Below are 25301 nucleotides of genomic sequence, written 5' to 3'. Positions count from 1 at the left end.
CGATCTCATGACCTTAGAACTGTGCCGCGCACGCGCTAACCACTGCCCCGCCGTGCTGTGAGCTTAGTTTGGCTCAATGTAAAAAATTGCTCTGCCATGTCCGGCAGTGTCTATAATATACGAGCTGCAGTGGAGCAATACTTGTTCAGCTTATTTTTTTATCGGGTCAAAGCAAAAACTCCACAGAGTGTGCAATCGGAAAATAGCTCAGTGAAGCAGGAACAGACCTTTAACATTTTTTTTTTCAAGCGAGAAAACCGGAAAACCTGGATGGAAATAAGCAGCTTTTAGGGATCCCACTCTGCGGCCATTTTTTTTCAAGCAGTAGTCTGATTCCCACCCCTCGCCGGCAGCCATACTCTAGAAGAATGTGATACCGGATTCAAAACAAGTGTCATCTCACCTCATTTGCAGAGTTTTTCACGTCCCCGGCGGAACGCCAGTCATCTGCTCTCATCCCACATTGAGCGAATTAGAACGAGCTGTTCGTACAGGACCTGGCAGCCATGAAAAGGGAAAATGTAGGAGTGTCAGAGATGGAGGAACGAAGATGAGATGGTGGGTGCGGAGGACAGAGAGAAACAGTGAGAGAGTGAGGCGAGCAGCCAAGAAAGCAAAAGATGGAGGACGATAAATGGTTTCCAGACTGGTTGAATGGAGTGCAAAACGTGACTGTGAGCTGGAATTTGGAACAAAAGATTTTGTTCTCCAGAGTTTCCAGTGAATGCAGTGTCCTGAGTTTGTAGTGTCCAAGGAACAGACTGTGCAAGGCGTAGAAGGAAATGTTAGGGCCGCAACAATTAGTCGACAAAAATTGACAATCGGAAAAGTCGACATCGAATTCCATTGTCTACTTTTGTCGCAAGCCACGTTTTCTCAACAGAGTGAGGTATCACTACAAAGATATAATATCTTCGGAGAGTCGCTCATGTGCACTAGTGTCTCTGTCTTGTGACATACAGAAATGTTGGCGTTAACATCAAGTATGCATACCAAAACTTTTAAAGTCATTTTGTTACAGACTTTGTAGTTGACAATGAATGTACTTCACAAAACGCACAAAATATTGGCTTATATTTACTGTTCCACTGCGGCCAATGAGCCTGGTATTGGTTCATAGGATAAAAAATGTTTACTTGATTTTAATTCATTATTTTTTACCTGTCTCTGAAAATGGACAGAGGTTTATTTATGGATTTAGGTCTCTGCTGACCAAGCATTACGCCTCCTTGGTCTCAAATCAGGTGTGTCAAACATACGGCCCAGTGGATGGTTCACGGCCATTCGATGATTTCATCTAAATTGCTACAAAATGAAGCAAGTATCTAGGTAATTTCCATCAAAATGTATGGTTTTTGTAATATACAGACGCTGCCCTACTTACGAACGAGATACATTACAGATGATAGTTCTTAAGTTGGATTTGTTCGTAAGTTGTTTCAGTGCTATATTTTTTACGTTTATGGTTTGGATAAGTATTTTTAAGGCTTGCATAGGTAACCTGTATTGTTTTGTACTAAAAATAAACATTTCCTTAAATAATATGCTCTATAAATATAAAAAAAGTTGAGTTTACCTTACTTTTGGAAGATGAGCTTCAAGAGTTAGGCAACGTCCTCCTCCGTGGTTGAAAGTGGCCGAAAAAAAACCCATTCTACCATTTCAAAAGAACGTCTCACCTCTTCTTTACACTTTACACCAACCATATTGGATGGAGGCACGATATATTAAACAATAAAAATGTCAAAGTTCTTAGTGCGCTGGAGATACAGTATAGTATGTTTACACACGAACAAGGAAAAGAAAGACGGACTTCTTCTTCGGGGTGGGTGATGGGTGAGCTCTCACAATGCCACACGCCGGTGACTGCGGAAAGAAGCACTACAATACTGTTCTGTATTCGGAAAAAGGTGCACAGGTGCACAGTAAAAAACATTTAACTTACAGCAATGTCCAAGTATTTTTCGACATCCTGAAAAAAATGCTCGTATCTATGTTTTTTCGAAACCCGAATGTTCGTAGGTAGGGAGCGTCTGTAATGCAAAACAAACGGTCTCTTCGGCCAATAAAGGGCACTGTTGGCGTTTGTATAGCGTGTTGAGTTGATGCAGGTGTAAAACCACATTCACTCAACTGTTCTAATAAACCAGTTAACACATTCCATAACAAACATAAAAAAGAAAATCCCTATTGTTTGTGATAAGATACAAATATGCCAACCTTTTGACATTAAAAAGCGGTAAACTTTATTGCACACTCTATAAAGCGTAAAGCGATGGTGTTGGCCGGTATGTAAATGTGTAGTATTTAGAAAAGTTCCCTTGATAACTGTGATTAGAATATGTAGGGTAGGTTACTAATAATCAAGCACAGGGCTGAAAAGTAAAATATTTGGAGTTGAAATTTATCCGGCCTAAAACACAGAAAGTCTGGATCTGGCCAAAGAGCCAAACTGAGTCAAACATCCCTGTCTTAAATACTGCATTTTTATTTAATTTGGTACGAATCTGCAGTATGTTAAGATGCATTTTTCAGTGTACCCATTTTGTCATATTTATTATCATTACGCATAATTAAATCTACTGAGAAAACATAATTATCGATTATTCAACTAATTGTTTCAATGTTGGGTGACTTGATGACTATCGAAATAGTCGGAAGTCGCAGACCTAGTTGAGGTCATTGCTTTGAGTGACGTGCTACACCCTTCCCACATCGGCAGTCCCTTGTTATTGTTTCATTTCTCAATTGCTTTGTGTCAGTTCTCCAAAGCCCCGTAGGGACCCAGGCGTCGATAGTGGCGCGAGATCCAGACCAGACAGGCAGGACGAAGAAAACTGTCAGTGCGTTTCAGAGTCAAACTGATCAAAATCTCTTGACAACAAACGCCGGCTCAGGCTGTTTGACGGCTGATGGCACTGGCTGCATTTAGAGTGGCACAGTGAGAAGTTGACAGATTAACCAGATAAACCACAAAAAATGAACCACGTGACAGACTGAAAGGGCTTTTTTTATATCAACTGAACTGCAATTTACTTGTCTCTGGTGTTTCTTTTACAACGGCGTCCTCATTGACCGCAGGGGGGATATTGTGGAATAAAGAATAGTACAATAACTAGAAAGCATTTTGGATACAATCAAGCTCAGAATAGGAAGATGGCGTACTTCACACATGGCTTTCAGCTAACATTTGCTGGTTTGGAGCCCTAAATATGACTTTACCCTGCTGAGTTTGTATAGTATCTCGTTGTTAGACTTCCTTTTTTTCTGTTTCTGTTAATGTTATTGACGCAGAGGTGAATAGAATAGAATAGAATAGAATAGAAAATGCCTTTATTGTCATTGTTACAACATGGGATATATTGTAACAACGAAATTGGATGACTCCAGTTCCACATTTTACAGTGAGGATAATGAAACAAAGAGATAAAGGAACAAAGAACATGTTTTAATTGTCTTTGTTGTAAATAGGCTCTGCTTCCTCCAGAGAGGGGGTGATGAGGGGGGTGAGGGACAAACAGAAATGGTGGATCGAACTGGATGTTTGAAGAGGAGAGACTGTTGAACCTTTCAAAATGCACGATGAAAATAGTTTTTTCTGGTCCCGCGAGTACAACTATTGTGATAATGAGATGATTTCTAAAATTAATGACTAAATTAGTTTTTTAGCTGCCCCTAATAGCCCGGAAAATACAGGAAATGAAATTATTACCAAAGACTAAACACATTCAATTTCTCTCAAACTGCCATTTTTTGCTATTTTTTCACATTTTTGAAGTCCTATAGAAAATTTAGTTCCGCAGCTATACAAGCATACATATCAATAGAAGGCTTTAACCCTCATCTTTCACGAGAAATAAAAAGTATTTTTCTAGTTTTTACCATTCTTTAGGAGCTATTAACAGTTGAACATCACTAAGTTCTTTAAAAATACTGGTTTCCAAGAAAACCTTTCGGAAAAACGGCTTTTTTGTGAAATGATGCATTTGTTTATGATACCTCCGATATCTAAACACTGCTTTCCATAAACACAAGGGGGCTTTGCTTGCAAGTTAACATTTGATTGCAAAAAACACTGAACTTTTACGTGAACGATGCATTCCTTTCGCAAGAACTTTTCAGCGTCCGATGTTTCAGTTGATGTGATCACACGATTTTGGTCACCATGGCGTTTGCATTCCTGCAGACGCGCATGAAACGTCATCCCTCTGTGCCCTGACGATGACGAAGGGTCCGTCATCTTTTTCATAATATATACAACCTTCTGTACTAATCCGTATGCTCGCTTCTCTTACACACTGCTTCACTGCCTACTTGCCATATGGGGCCGTCCACATACTTCAATCGCAGGATACAGGAAGCAACATTAAGAAGTGGCAGCTCCCTTGATCTGTGGATAAATATTTGATCAAATCCCTTCCTGCCATCTAATGGGGATATATTATGCTGACATTATCTACAGGGGGGGACACGGCGGCGCAGTGGTTAGCGCTCTTGCAGCACAGTTCTGAGGTCATGAGATCAAACCTGTGTGGAGTTTGCATGTTCATCCCCGTGCTTGCGTGGGTTCCCTCCGGGATCTCCGGTTTCCTCCCACTTTCCAAAAACATGCATATTGGGGTAATTGACCGGTCCAAAGTGTCCCTAGGTGTGAATGAGCAAGCGAATTGTCTGTCTCTTTGTGCCCTGTGAGTTGCTGGCCACCAGTTCAGATTGTTCCCTGCCCAGTGCCCGAAGATAGCTGGGATGGGCTCCAGCACCCCCGCGACCCTATTGAGGATAAGCGGTGCAGATAATGGATGGTTGGATATTTACAGGGGCTTGATACTGACTGATGTGCCTAACCCTTTATGAAAGATTTTTTTTTTTTTTAAATGTTTTGTTATGTTTTGGCACTCAGAGACAATGCTCCTGAAAACTTATTTCTACGTTATGGCACCGAAAGACCGCAGGATTATATACATTTTACATTATACTACACAAGTGAGGCAGATTCCTAGCTATAATGTATTTGCATTGATTCTTAAAGTACTTCTGTCTCTCCCCCTTAGGACTTTGGGTGGCATCTCTTCCCCTCCACTTAGTTCTTCCTCGTCTTCTACATCATCAATGGACTTATCGGCCTCACATCCGCTCTCCCCGACAACCACCAACCCGCCAAGCCTTTTCCCCGAAACGTGGTTGCCCATGGGCGTGAGCCAAGACTTCCTGCAGGTGCCCGTGTCCCGCGAAGACCGAAGCTACCGCACCGTGTACAGCCTGTTCCACAAAACCGTGGCCGAGACCAAGTTCAGGATCATCAAGATCCTCCGGGTACAGAATCCTTTCCTTTGGGAGAAGTACAAAAGGTGAGTTGTTGATTGCTTTTCATCAAGCGTTTTTTTATTTTATACCTCTCTGGCGCAAATTGGTGGTTTGTTACAGTGTTTAAGGGGCATTGTGTATTATTTAGTGCCTCCTAGTGCTAAAAAAAGGTATTTTCTTGAACATTGATTTGAAAAGCAACCAAAAATCCATGGAGTATCATATAAACATGCCTTTTTTTTAAAATACTGGTAGGTCAAGATATTTGTATTCATCTTACATTACCTAATTGTCAGCCATCTTGTTGCTAAGGGTAAAAATTAAAAACATGTAAAAGCCTGGGCAAAAAAAAAGAACAGAAAAATGGTACGGTTTGGTCTCTTTGAATCTCCATAATACGTATTCTTCTTTGTGATTTGTAGCACCCGTTTTTGGGTACACTACATAATACAGCAACATCTAGTGGTCAAATATTACACAGTGATTGAACTGTTTGTAAAGCAGGCAAATAAATACTATCTCAACACACCCCAGTTTTTCCATTTTAGGTTTGAAACCTTAAATTATTATTGGGTTTCTGAAGTACTGTTATCTTGATTTTCTAGTAGAGAGGGTTTTTTATACCACAGCACGGGCCTTAAAAGGGCCGCTGACCACATTTTAGGGGCCTGAATTATAGACTAAGAATTCATATAACATACTGTAAAATTGGAAATATAATATCCCAAAATACAAATTTACTATTTACATTTTGAAAGTTTTAAAAAGAATAAAATTTGGGGGGGGGGCATTCTGAACTCACCTTGGGGAAAACAATTGTTGTCCTTGTTTACAAACAAATATGGATTTTGATCTTCTTATAAAAAGAAATCAAAATGGCCTTAATATTTTATTCCATAAAGGGAAGGCATGTATTAATTGACCACTGGATGTCGCTGTGTTGTGCTGTGCAATCATAACAGTACTAAATAGCACGAAGAAGAAACTACGGAGACTCAAAGTGACCAAACCACATCCCCCTTTTCTTTGTTTTTTGTTTTCGGTTACCCGTAAAAACAAGTTAGTTGAGGCTAATGTAATGTTAAATAAATCCAAATGTCTTAACCTACGTATATTGATAACAAAATGAAGGATTACAATAGTTAAAATCAATAGAATTCTTTTTAATTAACATTGCTTTCATGTACCACTGGGATGCGCTAAATAATACACATTGTCCCTTTAATGGCACATCTGAAGACAAACTTTGTACTGGCCAGTGTTAAATGCATTGTCCGATGTCTTTTAACGAAAGTTTTGATTAGCACCCAAGAAAAAAAAGTTTGTGAATTGCTTGTTTTGTGATGCATAAAATCCAGCACTGTTCTAATTACGAATGACCGACAGGGTGTCGGGCCCACATTATTTGAAAGTGACGGTTGCAGGAGACTTGGTGTTCAGGAGCTATAAAATTGAAGAACAAAGCAGCCATGAATATTTTTGATTTTCCGAAACATGCTCCAGTGCTTTTGCTTTAAATTTATCTATTACAATTTGTGGCCTGCCGTATTCGTGTAGAACATTGTCTTTACCTAAAAATAATTAAAAAGTCCAAGTGTGCGTTATACACAATGTTTTACCACAAAACATAGGTACGAATGGGATTTGAACCTAGTTAGTCGCAGCAGTGAGAGTGGCAAACTCTTAACCACTTGACCACCAGTAATAAAGTCGATATATAACAAGGCATAGACATTTACCACAAATTATAAAAAGTTTCTCAATGCTTGGAATAGAATCCAATAATATATTAGTTGTTGTCATTGTAACCTGTGAGCCCTGCCCGACTGGCAACCCAGATCAGGTAGTCCGCCGCCCGAAAAGTTTTAGTATGGGCTCGAGCGCCCCCGCAACCCTAGTGAGGATAAGTGGCACAGAAAATGTATGGATGACACATTGAAACGCATAACGAAATTAACATTTTCCTCTGTTACCGTGGCCCAAAATGCTGTGATGAGATACAATCTACTGCCTTTTTATACGTCATCTATGTCAAAAGCAGTGGTTAAAATTTGGTGCCCTCACTCTCGCAACCCGGGTTCGATTCCCATTGCACCCAACTGCAAAATTTGACCTGAGAAAACGTGAAACACAATATTGTATTGCGTTTGATTTCTATCTATCTATCTACCTTGGTCATATCCCTCAAGAGGGGTGACCGACAGCAAGACAAACACATACAATAACAAAGAAAATAAAAGGGAAAAAAATAGCAAAAAACACACAAATTTTTTTGGACCATGGCCAACCCAATTGCCCAAACACCCAAACAAGTTAGGCACCTAAGATGGTCATGCTTTCGTCCCTCCAGATAAACGGGACACCAGAAAGCGGCCATGTCACTCGGGTCAGGGTGACACAACACACTCTTTTGTTCAACAGCAGGGCCCGACAGCTTTCACTGGTTTACCCCTGCCGCATCATACGGGTGCCCAGCCCATCCTTAAGAACGCGTCCACAATCCCACTATCCTTTCACAACACCTCTCCACTCCTTCCTATCACCAACAAGAGCTCTAGCTTCCATTATATTTAGACCTCTTTCCTACCGTGCACTCATAACCCCGTCATATTGATTTCTATTCGAAAATAATTGCACTCATTCTTGTACTGGTATCAGACCTACCTACATTATATCTAGCTTTTGTGAGCCAAAAATTGAAGCATGTATTCTCCACACTTTTGCAGCTCATGCTGACCTTGCAAGCTTTTCACACTAAGCAAGTTTCTCACAGAGATTTGATTACATAGTGCGGGATGTGAAACGCTCAGTGAGGGAAAGAGGAAGGAAGGGCAAAAGGAACTAGCTCTAGTGGGTCTTCGTGAGAATGATTTGCCTTTTATGTGCAAACGAAGCGGAAGGAGTGGTGTTTTTGTGATGGTGATGTTCCGTTTGTGAGCTCAGCTGTGGTTGGAGAGGGGCAGGCCCTATCAGCTGTGGCACAGACTGGTACAGCTAGCTTTTCACAATGACTGACCTTGTGTCATTCTGAGAAAGAGGCCCCATTTTGATCCCCTCACTCTGAAATCTTCGGCCTGGGCGATAGAGGCAAAAAAATGGAATCTTGATTTTATCTACCAGTCTAGATGATTATGATTTACAAATGATTCACAACAAGCTATTGAGACGTTTAATTTAAGGGACAATATGTATGTTTTAAACACTAGAGGCCGCTGTATTCTTTAGTGCGACCGAAAACACAGCATCTAGTGGTCAAATAATATACACTGTCCCTTTAACAATAGCTTCCACCAATTGTTACTGTGCTTAACCCTTGTGTAGTCCCCATTTTAAGGACTTTTTTTGTATTTTTTACAGCGTACATGGAAATGTGAATAAAACATTTCATTTTTTGTGTCTTAAATTGTCACAGCATTTGAAGTTTAATAAAATATGATTTAGGCTATTTTTTTCTGTTTTAAACATTTCCGCCTGTAGACAACAGGGGGTTTAAATGCCACAATTAAGTCGGAACAATAATAATCAGCAGCCACTTTTGGGTAATTTAAATTGTCTATGACAAATTAATTTATTATATTGCCCATCCTTATTTATGTTCATGTGCAGTAGCAGACATTTTTGTATGATGGCTCATTCTAAATTGCATAACTATGGCGTCCTGACATATGTAGAAATAAATATATATATAATAATTGTATATATAAACATCTAACTACAATTATTTAATAATAATAATAATAATAATTTCCTTTGTATTGTCATTCTTTGTAACAATGTACACAGAACGAAATGTCGATACACCTGACCCGTTGTAGCGAGCCGATGCAGCCGCAGCCAACAGAGGGCGCCGCCATTTTACCAATGTTACAAGTCTTAGGTATGACTATGACATATAAATAAACGAATGCTTAAACAAATCTGGCAATACTCAAATATTGTCACGAAGCGGCACTGGACTGTCTTGAAACGGGTCGGGAAGCAGGAAGTTGGAACTCATTTGCCCAGACGATCTGTCACTTTAATTGAGAAAGAAAAGTTGTCCAACACACAAACGGACCAAAAACAAAACAAAGCAGGCTCAAATGCAGTCAAAACTACAGACTAGACATTTAACGGAATTAAACAGAACTTGCAGGAATCTCTCATAATGTTACATTGTAGTGCAACAAAGTCCAACAAGCACAACAAGAATAAACGGGTATTAAACAGGCATGAACTGGTTTTCAACAAGGGTAAACAACGATCTGGCAAAGGGCAGTTCCAAAAGGCGTGTTTAAGTACCCATAGGAGTAATCAGGAAATGCAGGTCAGCCGGTGTCAAGGGGCGGGGCCAGCTGGGCACCATGACAACTGTGCAGGGCATGACAAATATATGACATAAATGATATTTATGTGTCATATAAATGACCGAATAAATGACAAAATGTATAAATATATTTCTATATTTATTTTGTCATTCAATTGGCGTGTATTTTGTCTCAATGTTATTTAAAAATGAGAGTGCGGGTTAGGTTTAGTGGTTTTTGTCCCAAAACATTATTCAATTGAGGGGTTAGGTCAAACTGGCTAAGCTTTTTATTTATTGATTAATCAGTGTAGTATTTTATTTGTTCATCACTGATCAACCAATAGGTGAAAAGCTCGGACAGCTGGTCCGCCTCCTCATTTGAATAACATTTGTTGTGACAAAATACAACAACAAAAAGACACCACTGTAAGTTAAGATTCAAGCTCTTTCTTGTGCCAATGTGAGACCCAATGGTCTTAATTGGTTCAAACTGGATAATGTGTGCAAAAGTGCTTTTAGATAGCAAGACGCCAAGCAAGGAAGGTCACTGCAACCTACCGGGTCATCTCAAGTCTTCTATCTAATAGATGAGAGGCCTAATCTAACACCACAAAATAAATAAATGACAAAATAAATGGCAAAATGCAAAAAGAAACGAATACATTGCATTTATGCCTATATATATTTAGGTTTTACTTTATTCAGTTACCGTAAATTCCGGACTATAAAGCGCACCTGATTATAAGCCGCACCCACCACATTTTAAGAGGAAAACCGATTTTGCACTTACATAAGCCGCACCTGTATATAAGCCGCATGCGCCCACATTAAATAATGTAACACAAACACAAAATTAACCCAAACCCGACTTTAAGTCCCGCGATTGAAACTGAATGTCCTTCATTAAAGTACACAGTCCAAAAATCACAGCCCGCAAAATGAACGGAAAATGATACCGGTATTTAAGGTTTGATGCAGACCTGCAGAGTCCGGGTCCCGTTGAAAGTACACCAAGGAAAAAAGTGTATATTTCCAAAGGTAAGGGTGGGAAAACTATATATCCACTGTTGTCCGCCGCGTCCACATACAGGTCTCACCTTTACCCCACTTCCAGTAACCCCGCGTTTGTTCCGCCCCTTCTTTTTCATTCGCCCGTGCAAAACATATCAGAATAAGTGTCTCAAATAAATACAAATAAATACATTACAAAAATATACAGTTGGAAATACATATTATACATGGTTACACATATTTACAAAGAAAGACGGTACACCGAGAGAGTTTTCAAAGCTTTAATAATAATAATATAACTTTCATCCCAATTGCTGCCTGTGACAGGGCAGTTAATGGTAGCAACACGCTAGCAACACGCTCGCAACACAGTAAACGGGTCTGGTAAAAAAAAACATACCGTACTTGTAAAAATCACGGTAAACCGTCCTCATCATCCTCCGTAGAACTGAAGCCATCAAAGTCGTCTTCCTCGGTGTCGGAAAGAAACTTTGTCATATAGACGTCGTCCCATGCTTCCGCAGCCTCACTCGCGCTGTCACTGTCGCTGGAACTCTCATCCACTCCTGATTCTGTGCCCTCCTCTCCGTCACGCAGCAGACCGACTTTTCGGCGGATTGGTGGATTTTTTGATGTGCCTTTCTCTTTGCATTTTGCATGATGAGGGTATGTTTACGCTAATTTAATTTATCCACAAGCCAAGAAGTTGCAGTCTTCCTCAGCGCATATATTCCACCGGTCTAAATCTTACCTTTTGTACTCGAGCGCCGCTGGCGGCCGTTAGAAAAATTACATAAATTGGCCGCATCACTGAATAAGCCACAGGGCTGAAGTTTGGGAAAAAAGTAGCGGCTTATAGTCCGGAATTTACGGTATGTGGCATATTTTTTTGTAGTTATTTATTCATGCTTTTTTCTGCATATGGCATAAATACCGTGGTATTAAACTTGATGGTAGCAAACTGGTACTTGTAAATGTGTGTGAACGCAGCTGTTTGGATGCGTGCTGCTGCCTTCAGCGTCAGGTCACAAGCCGCGGGATCACTGGAGGTCAGGCCCAGGTCAGCGCCGAGCTGGCTCTCGCTTGTGCACGCCTGATTGATCTGCTCACATGAAACCCGTTGCGTGCATGTGTTGCTCAAGAAACAGATTAGGCCAAATGTTCTTACTGCTGCTTTAAGCACAAACAAGTTCCCTTATTATTGATTTACAACTTGCTGGAGTGCATCTGAATGTGTTTACATTGGTACCTCTTCATACGAGCTTAAGCCTTTCCAGGGTCGTGCTAGTTGCTCGAATACTTGTGCGACGAGTGAATTTTTCCGATACGAAATAATAAAAAATTCATTGGTTCGCACCCATCTTCTAAGACACAGGTGTCAAACTCGCGGCCCGCGGGTCACATCCGGCCCGGGGTACGAAATCACTTTATGTACATCTACTATAATGGCCCGGTTCTATGAAACGCTGATAACTTCCAAACTATACTCGGATGCTAAAAACCACAATGGCCGAGAAAATTATGTTAACTGACTTTGCCGGTAAACCCGTGTGTCCTATTTGTGGAGCTTTTGTGGCCGTAATTAAGGAATTCAATGTAAAACGGTACTATAAGACAAAACTTCAGAGTAAGCTGAAAAACTTGAATCCATACCGAAAGTTGACAGTTTAATGAAATAAAATGAAATAAAAATGAAATGATCTGCATTTATATAGCGCGTTTCAGGTCAATGACTTCCCAAAGCGCTTTACAATGTGCTCCACAATAGCGGCCTTGCAGCCATGTAAGGCGCTAACCTGCTTATTGGGGGTATAAGGGGTTCAGTGTCTTACACTTCAACATGTAACACGGACGAGCCGGGATAAGAACTGGGATCCCTTGATCCCAAGACGAGCGCTCTACCTCTTGAGCTACTGCCGCCCCAAACATGCAAACTCCAAAAGGGAGTAGCCGGACTTGAACCCTGAACCTCTGCACTATGAGGCTGCACGCTACCCACCCATCCACCTTGCTATCAAAACACTAATCCTGGGATTGGTACTGTCTTGACCAGGCGTTGAACCCAGAACCTTGGACCTGTACTCCAGGCACCTTAACAGTTGGGCTACTAATCCAACAGTTTTAAAGAAGAATATAAAGATTTTTTTCACCAAAGCAAATTCCTAAAGTGAAAAGCACAAATTGTATTAATATTTCCGTTTTTTCAGGACAGGAGATATTTTTATGGAGAGCAACGATGTTTAATTCATTTGATTTTTAAGTTTGTTTATTCTGGAATAATATTCCTGACTTTTTTAAATTCATATTTTTTTAAAAAGGCAAGTTTTAGTGTATTCAATAAATATTAATCTTATTTATAAGAGCATCCACGTGAACCCTAAATAGATATAAAACACATCTTCCTGCTCACTAAAACACATTTAAATATTAATTAAACATAAAAAATAATGTAATAATATTATATTAACAAAATAAAATGTGAATTTATTATGAGAACATACCATGTTGAGGGAGTCGCAGTAACTAATGTGTACGCATGGTATGGAGGAAGAGGGGAGTGCAAAGAGTCACGGAGATCGCGTACCTGACAACTCATATGATTTCGCTGTATTTTATAAGTTTTTAGTATTTCAAGTTGTGCACACCAGGGGTCGCCAAACTTTTTCAAGCTGAGAGCTACTTTTTTTTAACAAATTGGCACAAAGGGCACCCATTTTGTTATGCATTTCAGAAATAACAACATATGTTAATACACTCATCTCATCTCTCATCTCATTAGCTACACCGCTTATCCTCAGTAGGGTCGCGGGGGTGCTGGAGCCCATCCCAGCAATCATCAGGCAGTGGGCAGGGGACACCCTGAACTGGTTGCCAGCCAATCGCAGGGCACAGACAACTCACTCGCTCATTCACACCTAGGGACAATTTGGACCGGCCAATTCACCTGAAATGCATGTTTTTGGAACGTGGGAGGAAACCGGAGTGCCCGGAGGAAACCCACGCAAGCACGGGGAGAACATGCAAACTCCGCACAGGAAGTCTGGAGCTGGATTTGAACCCAAGCAGGAGGTTCCCAAGACATGAACTGTGCCGCACATACTAGATACTAGATAGATACTAGATAGATACTTTGTTCATCCCCGAAGGGAAATTCACATTTCCAGCAGCATCCCCGAGCTGAGAACAATCGAGAACAATCGAAAATAACACGGGAGGTACGTTAACCACTGCGCCGCCGTGCTGCCCTGTTATTACGCTATGTTGTTAAAATGTTATTACCTTTTTAATTTATTATCGGGGGCGGCAGTAGCTCAGGAGGTAGAGCGCTCGTCTTTGGATCAAGGGATCCCAGTTCGAATACCGGCTCGTCCGTGTTACATGTTGAAGTGTCCTTGGGTAAGACACTGAACCCCTAATACCCCCAATAAGCAGGTTAGCGTCTTACATGGCTGCAATACAAGGCCGCTATTGGGAAATGTTGAGCACATTGTAAAGCGCTTTGGGAAGTCATTGACTTGAAAAGCGCTATATAAATGCAGATCATTTCATTTCATATTACCTGGTAAATTATTGGAAGTAGGGTTAAATAGGGGTCAGTCAACCTCTTGGAAAATAACAATTTTGTTTGAAAATCACATTGACCCAGCACTGGTGAGCTATTTTTCAAACAGGTCCACACGCAACTCAGCTGTCCTTAGTGGGTGCCTGTGGGCCCCATGCTGGAGGCCCCTGGTGTATGCCCCTTTTAACAATCTTTGTACGATTTTGGCTCTAATAGATTGCTAATATTGTCGCGGTATTCTACCTAGCCCGTCTTACTGGGAGTCAATCGATGCCATGTTGTGTTTGTAAGGTTTATTGTCACTTAAGAATTTGCAATCATTAATTAGGGAAGCATTTGGCGGAGGTTGACAGGTATGATTAAGAGGCAGTTTGTGATGCTGTATGTAAGCACTTACTGTACACATAAAATGAAGGTGACTGTAACTTTAAATGAACTTGCACAGGCAAAAAAATTGTACAGGACAATTTTTTCCCTGTAGTAATTTGCATGTGCAAATTGGACGAGCTGATGTTTGCAGTTAGCGGTGAGCAGACTTTAGTGCACAGGTGTCAAACAGGCGGCCCGCGGGCCAGATTAGGCCCTCTTAGGGATTGAATCCGGCCCGCGAGACAACACTCAGAGAAGCGCAAGAGAAAAACGAGCTGTAGGTTAAAATATGTCAATTCGATGTTGCCAAAGCCAGGTACCTCGAACAAAGACACTGTACTTGTATTTCTTTCTCTCTCTCTCTCTCTCTCTCTCTCTCTCTCTCTCTCTCTCTCTCTCTCTCTATTTTCCACCCCTTTTCTCCCACTCTCTGTCTGTGTCTCTTTCACTCTCTGTGTCTCTCTTTTTCTCTTCCTTTGTTGCTCCTTGTCTCTTTCTCTCTCTGTGTCTTTTTAACTTATTTTGCCCTAAATTCCTTTTTTCCTTTTCTCTTTTTTTCTTCCTACTCTGTGCGCTTACTTTTCGCTTTTCTCTCCTTCTGTCTTTCTATTTCTCTTTGGATTTCTTTCTTCCTCTCCCTTTCTTTTCCCCCTCTCTCACGACTTTTTTCTTTTTTGTCCCGCCCTCTCTCCTTTTCCCTCCCTCTTTCTCTTGTTTCTTTCTCAGAATGTTTGTTCTATCGTGTGGCCCCCGAGTTAAAATGAGTTCGACACCCCTGTTCTAGTGGTAGCCTCGAGGACTGTTCGCTATCTGGATTTTCCTTCGAATGACAAGGAATATCTTAGTGGCAGATAAAACTCGTATACCGAAATTTCCGTGTGAAGAGATGCCTGTATAAAGAAGTACCAGTGTTTATTTCTCTTATGGGTTTTACTGAAGTAGCACACATGTATTTCCGACAAACAACCTTATCTCCTCCCTCCCAACAGGAAGAAGGAGTACATGTCCCGCCGAATGTCGGAGATGGACCGTCTGCTGAGCGAGCGCCACCTCTTCCATGGCACCTCTGCAGACGTTGTGGAGGGCATCTGCAAGCACAATTTTGACCCACGGGTCTGCGGCAAACACGCCACCATGTTTGGCCAGGGCTCTTACTTCGCCCGGAAGGCCGTCTACTCGCACAATTTCTCCAAGCGCTCGCCCAAAGGAGTTCACTGCATGTTCCTGGCCAAAGTGCTCACTGGCAGGTTTGTAATATCTTGGATTTCTTTTTTCTTGTATGGGTTTCAAATCACGTTTAATGTTACGTTTTGACGGTGATGGACCCATGTGGGGGAAGCTGGAACTTGAGGCAGTGGAGCTTAAAACAAGGGGTTCAATTTAATAACCAAAGAAGGTACCAAGTAGCAAACAAACATGGATTCACGAAAACATGGAAATGCCCAAACCAGAAACTGGAACTGGAAAATACAAACAAAACCTGATGTTGTGTTAGTGGTGGAAATGAAATGATGCAATGACCTGACTACGTGTAACGTTTAAAATGTTCTTTTAACAGGTTCTGGATAATTGGGCACAGGGGTATGATAATTAGAGAAACCTGTGCCCAGTTCTAACCCTGGTTGGGGCCCTCTAGTAGTAGGAAGTATGTCAGACCCTAACATAATCACTGTTACAGTGTTCATTTTACCTCTATGCTCAAAAATCTATAGGTCCCAACAGAGATCTATGGGTCCCCAAAATTTAGTGTGCTCCATGCCCTTACAAACTGTCGTATTTTCCCTTACAAAATACAAAAAAAAACATGTTTATTTATGTAGTTTAACATGTTATATCGTACACGTGATTCCTTATATCATATATATTGTTAATGAACATTTTGTTGTGAGACACTGAGTTGCTCGACATGAATGAGGTTTATTATAAAAAAAAGTTCAAAAATGAAGTCGCTTGGATGTTCACTGTAGAAGGAAAAAATACATGCAAATATAATTAAGTAGAATAATAAATTTTCTTATTCAAATTATTAATTCATTTTCTGCATTAAATTATTGTTGGTAATATACTGATTAAAGGGATCGCCACAAACCTGTCTTTTTTCATTTTCTCCTTTTATACTTCCTTTTTTTCTTAACTTCTTTATACAACATAATCATTCGTAATATAATGCATCAAAGCAAGTGAGCAGTTTGAGAGCCGGCTCTTTTAATGAGTTGTGCCGAAAAAGCCGAAAAAGAGACGGAGTTTCACTACACAACTCAAACTAGAGATCGGCGTGCGGACGAAAACTCGAACCGCGAGACCAAAACAACAATGGCGGATCTGCCTCACGAAAAGTTTGGAGTGCGGTAAATCTTTGTTAAAAAATGATAATGACAATTTCGTGTCAAAAAAGTTGCGTCCCGGGGACGCACGTTGATTTGACACGATGCGTCCCCAGCGAAAATAATGCGTCTAGGACGCAGGGACGCGGGCAAACGAGAACACTGCTGTTATGTGACAAAAGTATTGTTGCTCATTATATATACATACACACACACATCGTATTTATCTGTATATAGATCTCAAAAGTTTACCACTAGTAGACAGATAGATAGATAGATAGATACTTTATTCATCCCCGAAGGGAAATTCACATTTCCAGCAGCATCCCTGAGCTGAGAACAATACAATAATAAAGCAAAAAGAATACAATATACAAATACCCAGTGTGACGTGCAAATGCCCCCTGTAGCGTGTTATATAGAATATCTAAATAGTGCTACACAGAATACATATTGCAATAAGATTCGGTAATATGCAATGTAGGTGGTGTGGTTTACTGTGGGCTTTTACTCTGCCGGGTAGAGTTAAAGAGCCTCATGGCATGAGGAAGAAAAGATCTCTTCAGTCTGTCCGTAGTACAAGACAGTGACAGCAGTCTGTCGCTGAAACTGCTCTTCTGTCTGGAGATAATGCTGGTGGAAATGAAATGATGCAATGAACTGACTACGTGTGATGTTATAGTAGGCGTAACAATACACACTATCTCTTTAACAATGCATACCTGCTTTTCATGTGCAATGTACTCCCACATAAACCACAACCTCACAGCAGTTTTCCATCACTTACTGTTTATTTCACATTTGTTACTTCCTGTTCTTGTCACATGCACTCAAACACAATTAGACGGACAATCAGAGTGATCAAACATTACAACGTCCTAAATCTTAAAAGGGGCCAACATCACCTTATATATTAATCATACAGCGCATACTGACGCTGGACCACTTCCCTAGGACTGATGTCAGATTCCCGTATCGAAGCATTTAAAGTGTGTTGCAATAAACGTCCTCCGTGTCCACTATTTTATTTATAACCCCCGAGAACAGCGTGAAGATTTACGGTTTACGGCTCATAAGGTCTGCACAAACAAATTGGTCCATTTCATATACGTTCATGTTCTTATATGAACCCGCGTGCTCGGTCGCCTATTCTATATTATTCAAGCTCCCTTAATCACATGAAACAGCGGCAGCCTTGTCGTCATTAAATTTAGACGAGTCTTCTTCAAGATGTTGAATTATTCCGTAACCCTCCAGACAGACGTATGTCTGAAACCCATGTAATGCTCTTAATTGTCTACATGAACTCAACGTGCCCTCGTGTCTCTGCAGGTTTTTTGTCGTTTTTCTTTTTAAACACAACAAACAAAAGGCAACAAAGGTGAAATCATTGCAGGCTTGAGGAACATCTACCGTGATTAAGTTATTTTCAAAGTCCAGTCTTCATGTTCTTCGTTATTCTATAGTGCATCCATTATTCCCATTTGTTCTTGAATTGGGTCCCCCCATGGTTAACAGCAGCCAGCATTAGTTTGTATGACATTGTCCTATTAACGGTGGTCAGGTGCATGCTTCCCCTAAACAGGACACTATAAAATGTATACAAGTGCAAGGATTACACATCATTTATAAAAAAAAATCTATGGACCATGCTAAAAATAAAGGTAGCGTTTCCCAGTGGTAAATTGTAACAAGAAGGACTTCCTGCAATTGAAATTGTACATATTTCACCCAGCAATTAATGTGTTGAGATTTGTCTCAAAATCTTTACACAGGTATTATTTAGATCCACAAATATAGTTGCCATTTACTCAAGATCTAAAAATTATATGTCTTGATAAATGCTCACGCATGATTAAAATCGCAGATACGTATAACAGACGCTGCCCTACTCACGAACGACACAGGTTCCGGGCAATCTTTCGTGAATTGAATACGTTTGAAAGTTTCAGTGCTATATTTTGTATGTTTAAGGTTTATATGAGTATGTTTAAGGCTTGTATAAGTAACCTGTATCGTTTTGTACTAAAAACTAATATTTCATAAAATGTTATGCTCTATAAAGATAAATAAAGTGAAGTTTAACCTACTTGTGGGAGATGGGCTTCAAGAGTTAGGCAACTTCCTCCTCCGTGGTAGAAAGTGGGCAAAGAAGGCGATCCAACCATTTTCTCAACCGCATCATATCTTTCTTATTCCACTTTCATTTCAAAAGAAACAGCTCGCCTCTTCTTTACACTTTACACCAACCATATTGAATGGATGCACGAGATATTAAACAATCAAAACGCTAAAATTCTTATCGCGCTAGAGATACAGTACACGTAGTATGTTTACACAAGAACCAGGAAGTAGAAGCCAGCTTGTTTCTTCGGGGTGGATGCTGGGTGACCTAGCGCCACCACACGGTAGCGGTGAAAAGAAGCACTACTGTACTTTCCTTTACTCGGAAAAAGGTGCACACAATACACAATCTAACATCAATGTCCGGATATTTTTCGTAAGTCGAATGGTCGTAACGATTCAAACCGGATTTATTCTCTTAATAGTTCTGGAAACTTTTGAATACTGGCTTTGAAAGTTCTGATAAAAGTTCTTCAATTTGCCCATAAAAAAGGGTTACAGACCCTTATTCTTGAACTCATATGCAACTCTTTCTCTGCAGGTTTACTGTAGGAAACCCTTCGATGCGGCGACCGCCTCCCATCAACCCCCGCGAGGCTTCCAGCGATCTCTACGACTCCTGCGTGGACAACTGGGTGGACCCTCAGATTTACGTTATATTTAATGACGACCAGAGCTACCCTTACTTCATCATCCATTACGAGGAGGTACCTAGCTTGGTAGCGCTTTGAACACACGGAGTGTTGGGCTGCTCAGGTAGCTAGCTTCACCTAACTTCCCGTAACGGCTGGTCTAAGAGATGTTAACGGCCGACTGGATTCAACCGGACTTGAACAGTCCAGACTGGACTCAACTGGATACGACTGGACCGTTGAGGGATTAAATGTACTATGTCACTCCTTCAGTTTCCGAGGAGCTATCCTGCCATATGTGAAAATACATGTATAATTACCTACAAATAGATGCCTTATAAATAAATGAACACATCGATAAATCATGTAAGTATATGACAGAAATGCACTTTATTCATTCAATTATGCATTTTTTGCATATATTTTATCATTCATTTATTTCAGCATTTATTTTGTTGTGTATTTTGACGTGTATTTTGTCACAACTAGACAGGGTTGAGTAGGGTTACTTTAACTGGATTACTCCAATACCAAATATGCTAATAAAATACAAAAGAAACTAAATATGAATAAAACGATGACTCACAACACGTGGGAAGCTTTCTCTCCTGGCTTTGATCTCTTTGATCTCCGGAAAAACTAACATAAAATGCGGCAGAAACAAAATTAAAATAAATCCAAACAGCTTGCCAACATCATTTTTGCCGTTCCATGTATTGTTTCCCAAGCCTGCACAAAATTTAGTAATTTTATTCATATTTAGTTTCTTTTGTCTTTTATTAGCATATTTGGTAATCCAAAAGTAATTGAAAGTAATCAAGTTAAAATAACCCTACCCAACCCTGCAACTAGATGTTATTCAAATGAGGAGCTGGCACAGCACAGTTGGCTAAAGGTTTCTTCATTTGCCTCATGTTGAGGTTTTGAGTTTTTCCTTGCCCTCATGTAGGTTTTAGATCAGGGGATGGTGTAATCTGCAATTTGCAATAATCTGTGCAGCCCTTTGAGACTCCCTATGATAAAGGGCTATGTAAATAATCATGACTTGACTTAAGTTTTACACTTATTGGTTGATCAGCGATGATTGAATCGGTTACTTCACCTATTAACAAATACTGAAAAGCTCAGCCAGTTCGACCCACCTCCTGATTTGAATAACATTGTTAAGACAAAATACGTGACGAAATCCAAGACTAAATGCATAAATAAATGAATAAATGGTTTTGTTATCATATCGGTATGATGCGATTTATGTATGTGTTCATATATGTGTGGTATATATTTGTATGTATTCATTTATTTCTACATAAGGCAGGACTGGTCCTCCATAATTCAGTACATTCACATGCACTCGTGTATGTAAACTTTGAATTAGCGGTACTCTTTAATCCGGATGGCAATAAAGAAAAGGGTGGAAATTTGTGTCCAAAGTATGGAAAATAGGATGTGTGCATGTAAACGTACTGACCATTAGAAAATGGATGGCAGCTGGTAACAGTCATGTTGGACTGGAGTCTTTAAATGCGTTTACTTAAGGGTATTGGCCAAAGCCTTTTTGGGGAAAAAATAGAAATAAAAATAACATGTCGGGCTTCTGTTAACATGCAGTGGTGAGTTTGTCTCTGACTACCACTGTGTTTTATATTTTAGCTTTATTTGGTCTGAAAAGGATGCAAAAACGTAGTTCTTATTGGTATGCTGGCTCTTTTCTGATTGGCTGCTGACCTTTGCTTCTCCATTTATCAGCTTGTGTTTACAAACAGAAACAAAAAAAATGCTTTGGAGTCTTAATTAGAAAATGAAATAAAAAAAATCAAACATGACCAGCCATCTTTTGGTTTTTTGGCTGTAAATGAACACAGTTCTGTTGTAGACAGTTCTTTGGTATTTCAAGGAAGCAGCAACAAAACGACAAAAGCTTCCAATCCCATACTAAAATTTTGAAAACCCACAATGAAAAAAATGTTTTGGTGTGTTTTCCCTGCTGCTGGCCTGTATGTTTTTCAAGTTTCAAGTCGACGTGTTGCGTGTTTCTATTTAGTGGACATTAATCTCGGGCCCTCTTCAACTGGTCAATGGACAAAGCAGTTTTTGAGTATTTTTTTTTCTCCAAACGGACATCTACGTACTGTAAGCCTTCCGGCGGAGGACTCCTACGAAGTTACAAAATGTTGGCGTTTTTGCCTTGGCGCCCACCACTTTTAAGTTCCAAAGGAGGGATTGAAGTGTATAGTTTTCATTTTGCTGAGGCAATGAAACGTATCTTTTTCTCTTTGTTCGTATTCTCAGACTGTAGACAAGTTTGATTGAGACAAACTGTACAAACGTTCTTTGTTTATATTTGAACTTGTGTGCCTTTTGTTCATAAAAATGTTTATTTATGTTAGTTTAATGTAACATTGATTGAATAAAAAAAAACGCAACAGCAAATATGTTGTCGTCTGTTTTGTTTTAAATGTGAAAAAAATATTAGAAAACAAAACGTCATCCCATTTTTGGGAGGAATTTCTCAGAACATTCTCTGCTTTATGTGTTTATTTGAAGATGGGTCATTTGTCGTCGATGTTTGGAACAACGCTATTTTTGTCAGTAACGGGTAATCCAACTATTCTTTCCGCCATTGCTGACTGTCAATAGCGATTATGAATACAGTATTAATAATGCACCGAAAGAAACGGCGAATGAGGGCTGTGTCACGAAAAATGTGAGCCCTATATTCGACAGACACCGACTTGTGTCGTTTGTGAACGGAACTCTGGGAAGTGAACGATGGAGCCGGCTTCCCGCCAATCAATAGCTCATTCCTTCTGAGACGCCTTTTTCTCTTGTTATCGGTCAATATGCAATTTTGGGGGATTCTGTGTTGTTAGATAGATAGATATATAGATAGATAGATAGATACTTTATTCATCCCCGTAGGGAAATTCACACTTCCAGCAGTCTACCCCGTTGTTTATTAACAGATGAACATGATGCCCTAGGGGTGCTTGTAGCGAAGTGGATGACGTCACGCCAGTCCAAAATTCGACATCCCTGCGGCAGATGGAGAACTTTTCTTTGCGAAAATCCAGGGATACACCACCTCGTGATAGCAAGTCCGCCTCCTCTCCGATTCCCCCCGGCTTTTGTGTCTCTGTTTAGCGGCGTTGAAGCCGGATTGCTCCGGGTAGCTCCGGGTGGCTACACGTTAGCGTCCAGAATGCTAAACGTGAGCCACGTTTCCGCAAAACACAGCAACTGCGCTCCCTGTACGCTTCGATGTTTTCCAAAAGCACTCGATGATCTTATTTGGTCGTGAGTTCGCATTTACCATGATTACGGATGGTTGACTTTATATATATATATATATATATATATATATATATAATAGGGGTAGCACGGCAGCACAGTTCAAATCCAGCTACCAGCCTTCCTGTGTGGAGTTTGCATGTTCTCCCCGTGCTTGCGTGGGTTTCCTCTGGGCACTCCGGTTTCCTCCCACCTTCCAAAAACTTGCATAATAGGTTAATTGGCCGGTCCAAATTCTCCCTAGGAGTGAATGAGATAGCGAATTGTCTGTCCCTGTGTGCCCTGCGACTGGCTGGCAACCAGTTCAGGGTGTCCCCTGCCCACTGCCCGAAGATAGCTGGGATGGGCTCCAGCACCCCCGCGATCCTACTGAGGATAAGCAGTGCAGCTAATGAGATGAAATGAGAGATGAGATAAATACTTTAATTATATTTTACTGTGCCAAGATGTGCCCCAAATCAGAATCCTCAGTCCCACTTACGCCCTCTGCCAAGAGTCAAGAGAATTGCGTGCCTCACTCTATCTGCAGATGTTTAGCACAGTATTTTACATACTAATTATTTTAATATTTTTCATTATACAATATAATGCAAAGATTCAAAAATGTTTTACAATATCTCTAAAATGGTATGTTAAATGAGAAAGAACTTCCAAACTGAATAAATGTAAAAAAAAATCATGAATTTTCTATTTTCTATTTCCATAATAACACGTGAAGTGCAGCTTCCCGATTTTAAATGACTTCTGCAACTTCCAATCTCGCCTTTTTTAACAGTCTTTCATAATTCACGATAAGCTATGTAGCGCTCATGTTAACTATTTAAAAACTTTGAATGTCCTCGCGATTTATGCATGTGATTATTTATGTTGTGATATATTTGTAGGTATTCATTCAATTGCTATGCAAGGCTTATTAATGAAGTTTATGCTCTGCTCCTTTTAGATAAAAGCGTCAATAGATACATAGGATTCCTAGATTTAAAAAAAAAGGCTATGCAGCGAGAAAAGAATTACTGGATGGTTTGATTTGTTAGTGTCAGAACCCACACAGACGGAGGACCCAGACGCGTAACGTTTTCACGCAAGCTTTATTTTATTTTTTCATGTGCGTGAACACAAACGCCAGGAATGCGACGATAGCTGGGCAGAAGAATTGAGACAGAGAAGTCAGAGGCAGACAAGATCGAGGCCAGACAGAACAGATGGGATCGATACAGGACACAGGAGTAGATACCGGACAGGACAGACGGGATCGATACCGGATACTGGGGCAAGACACCAGACAGGATGAGACAAGGGGGATCGATACCTGATACTGGAGACTGGTGCAAGATACCGGGCAGGAGGAGACAGACGAGATCGATATCGGATACTGGAGACAGGAGCAAGATACCGGACAGAAGGAGACAGACGGGATCGATACTGGAGACGGGAGCAAGATACCAGACAGGATGAGACAGACGGTGTCAATACCGGACACTGGAGCAAGATATCGGACAGGACGAGACAGGCGGGATCGATACCGGATACTGGATACACAAGCAGGAAACTGGACAGAGTCAAAATACAAGTCTTGCAAGTGCAGAGGTTCGTTGACGGACTGACAAGGAGTGAATGACCGTGACAGTTCGCTTGATCATACTATCACTAGTTGTACAGTTTGGGGCCAAGAGGCAAGAGAATTGCGTGCCTCACTGCATCTGCAGATGTTTAGCAGCGTACGGTGTTACATACTAATGATCTTAATACTATTCCTTGTAAATTATAATGTAAGCATTCAGCAATTTCAAAAAGAAAGGCACATGACGCAGCTTTCGAGCTAAACGCAATCGAGCAGTCCGATGAAGAAGGAAACAGAGCTACTGCAGGTAAACTCTACCTTGCGAGCGTGTTGCTAGCATGTTTTTGAATAAGGGAGCGTGGGACGACGTCTATATGACAAAGTCTCCTTCCCATACTAAACGGAGACGACTTTGATGACGTCGGTTATAAGGAGGAAGACGAGGACGGATTATCTTGATTTCTACATGTTCTACGGTATGTTTTTTTTAACAGACCCATTTACTGTATTGCGAGCGTGTTCCTAGTAGCGTTTTGCTACCCTTCACAGGCACGGTTTGGAATGAAAGTTATAATAATATAATTAAAGCTTTGAAAACTCTCTCGGGTGTACCGTCTTTCTTGTTAAATATGTTTAACCATGTATAATATGTATTTGCAACTGTATATTTTGTAATGTATTTATTTGTATTTATTTTGGACACTTATTCTGATAAGTCTTGCACTGGCCAATTAAAAAGAAGGGGCGAAACAAACGCGGGGGATGACGGGAAGTGGGGACCAGTAAAGGTGAGTGTTTGTGGACATGGCGGACAATAGTGGATATATATTTTTCCCAC

General features: G+C 40.5%; 1 protein-coding gene across 1 annotated transcript in view; it reads left to right on the top strand.

The window, feature by feature from the left end:
- Positions 1–22044, top strand: part of tiparp (TCDD-inducible poly(ADP-ribose) polymerase) — a 46495-nt gene extending 24451 nt beyond the window's left edge. The window contains exons 5-7 of the mRNA XM_088345554.1: positions 5052–5348; positions 15524–15781; positions 19524–22044. Of these exons, the coding sequence (XP_088201680.1) occupies positions 5052–5348; positions 15524–15781; positions 19524–19713 (745 nt within the window). The 3' untranslated portion in view covers positions 19714–22044. The remainder of the gene's footprint in view (positions 1–5051; positions 5349–15523; positions 15782–19523) is intronic.
- Positions 22045–25301: the final 3257 nt, after the last annotated feature.

Source organism: Urocampus carinirostris, chromosome 10 (assembly GCF_059441175.1).
Source record: "Urocampus carinirostris isolate Australia breed hairy pipefish chromosome 10, RoL_Ucar_1.0, whole genome shotgun sequence".
Taxonomy (NCBI): Eukaryota; Metazoa; Chordata; class Actinopteri; order Syngnathiformes; family Syngnathidae; genus Urocampus; species Urocampus carinirostris.
The sequence above is the reverse complement of the archived record's forward strand: the minus strand, read 5'-3'. Positions and strand labels throughout refer to the sequence as shown.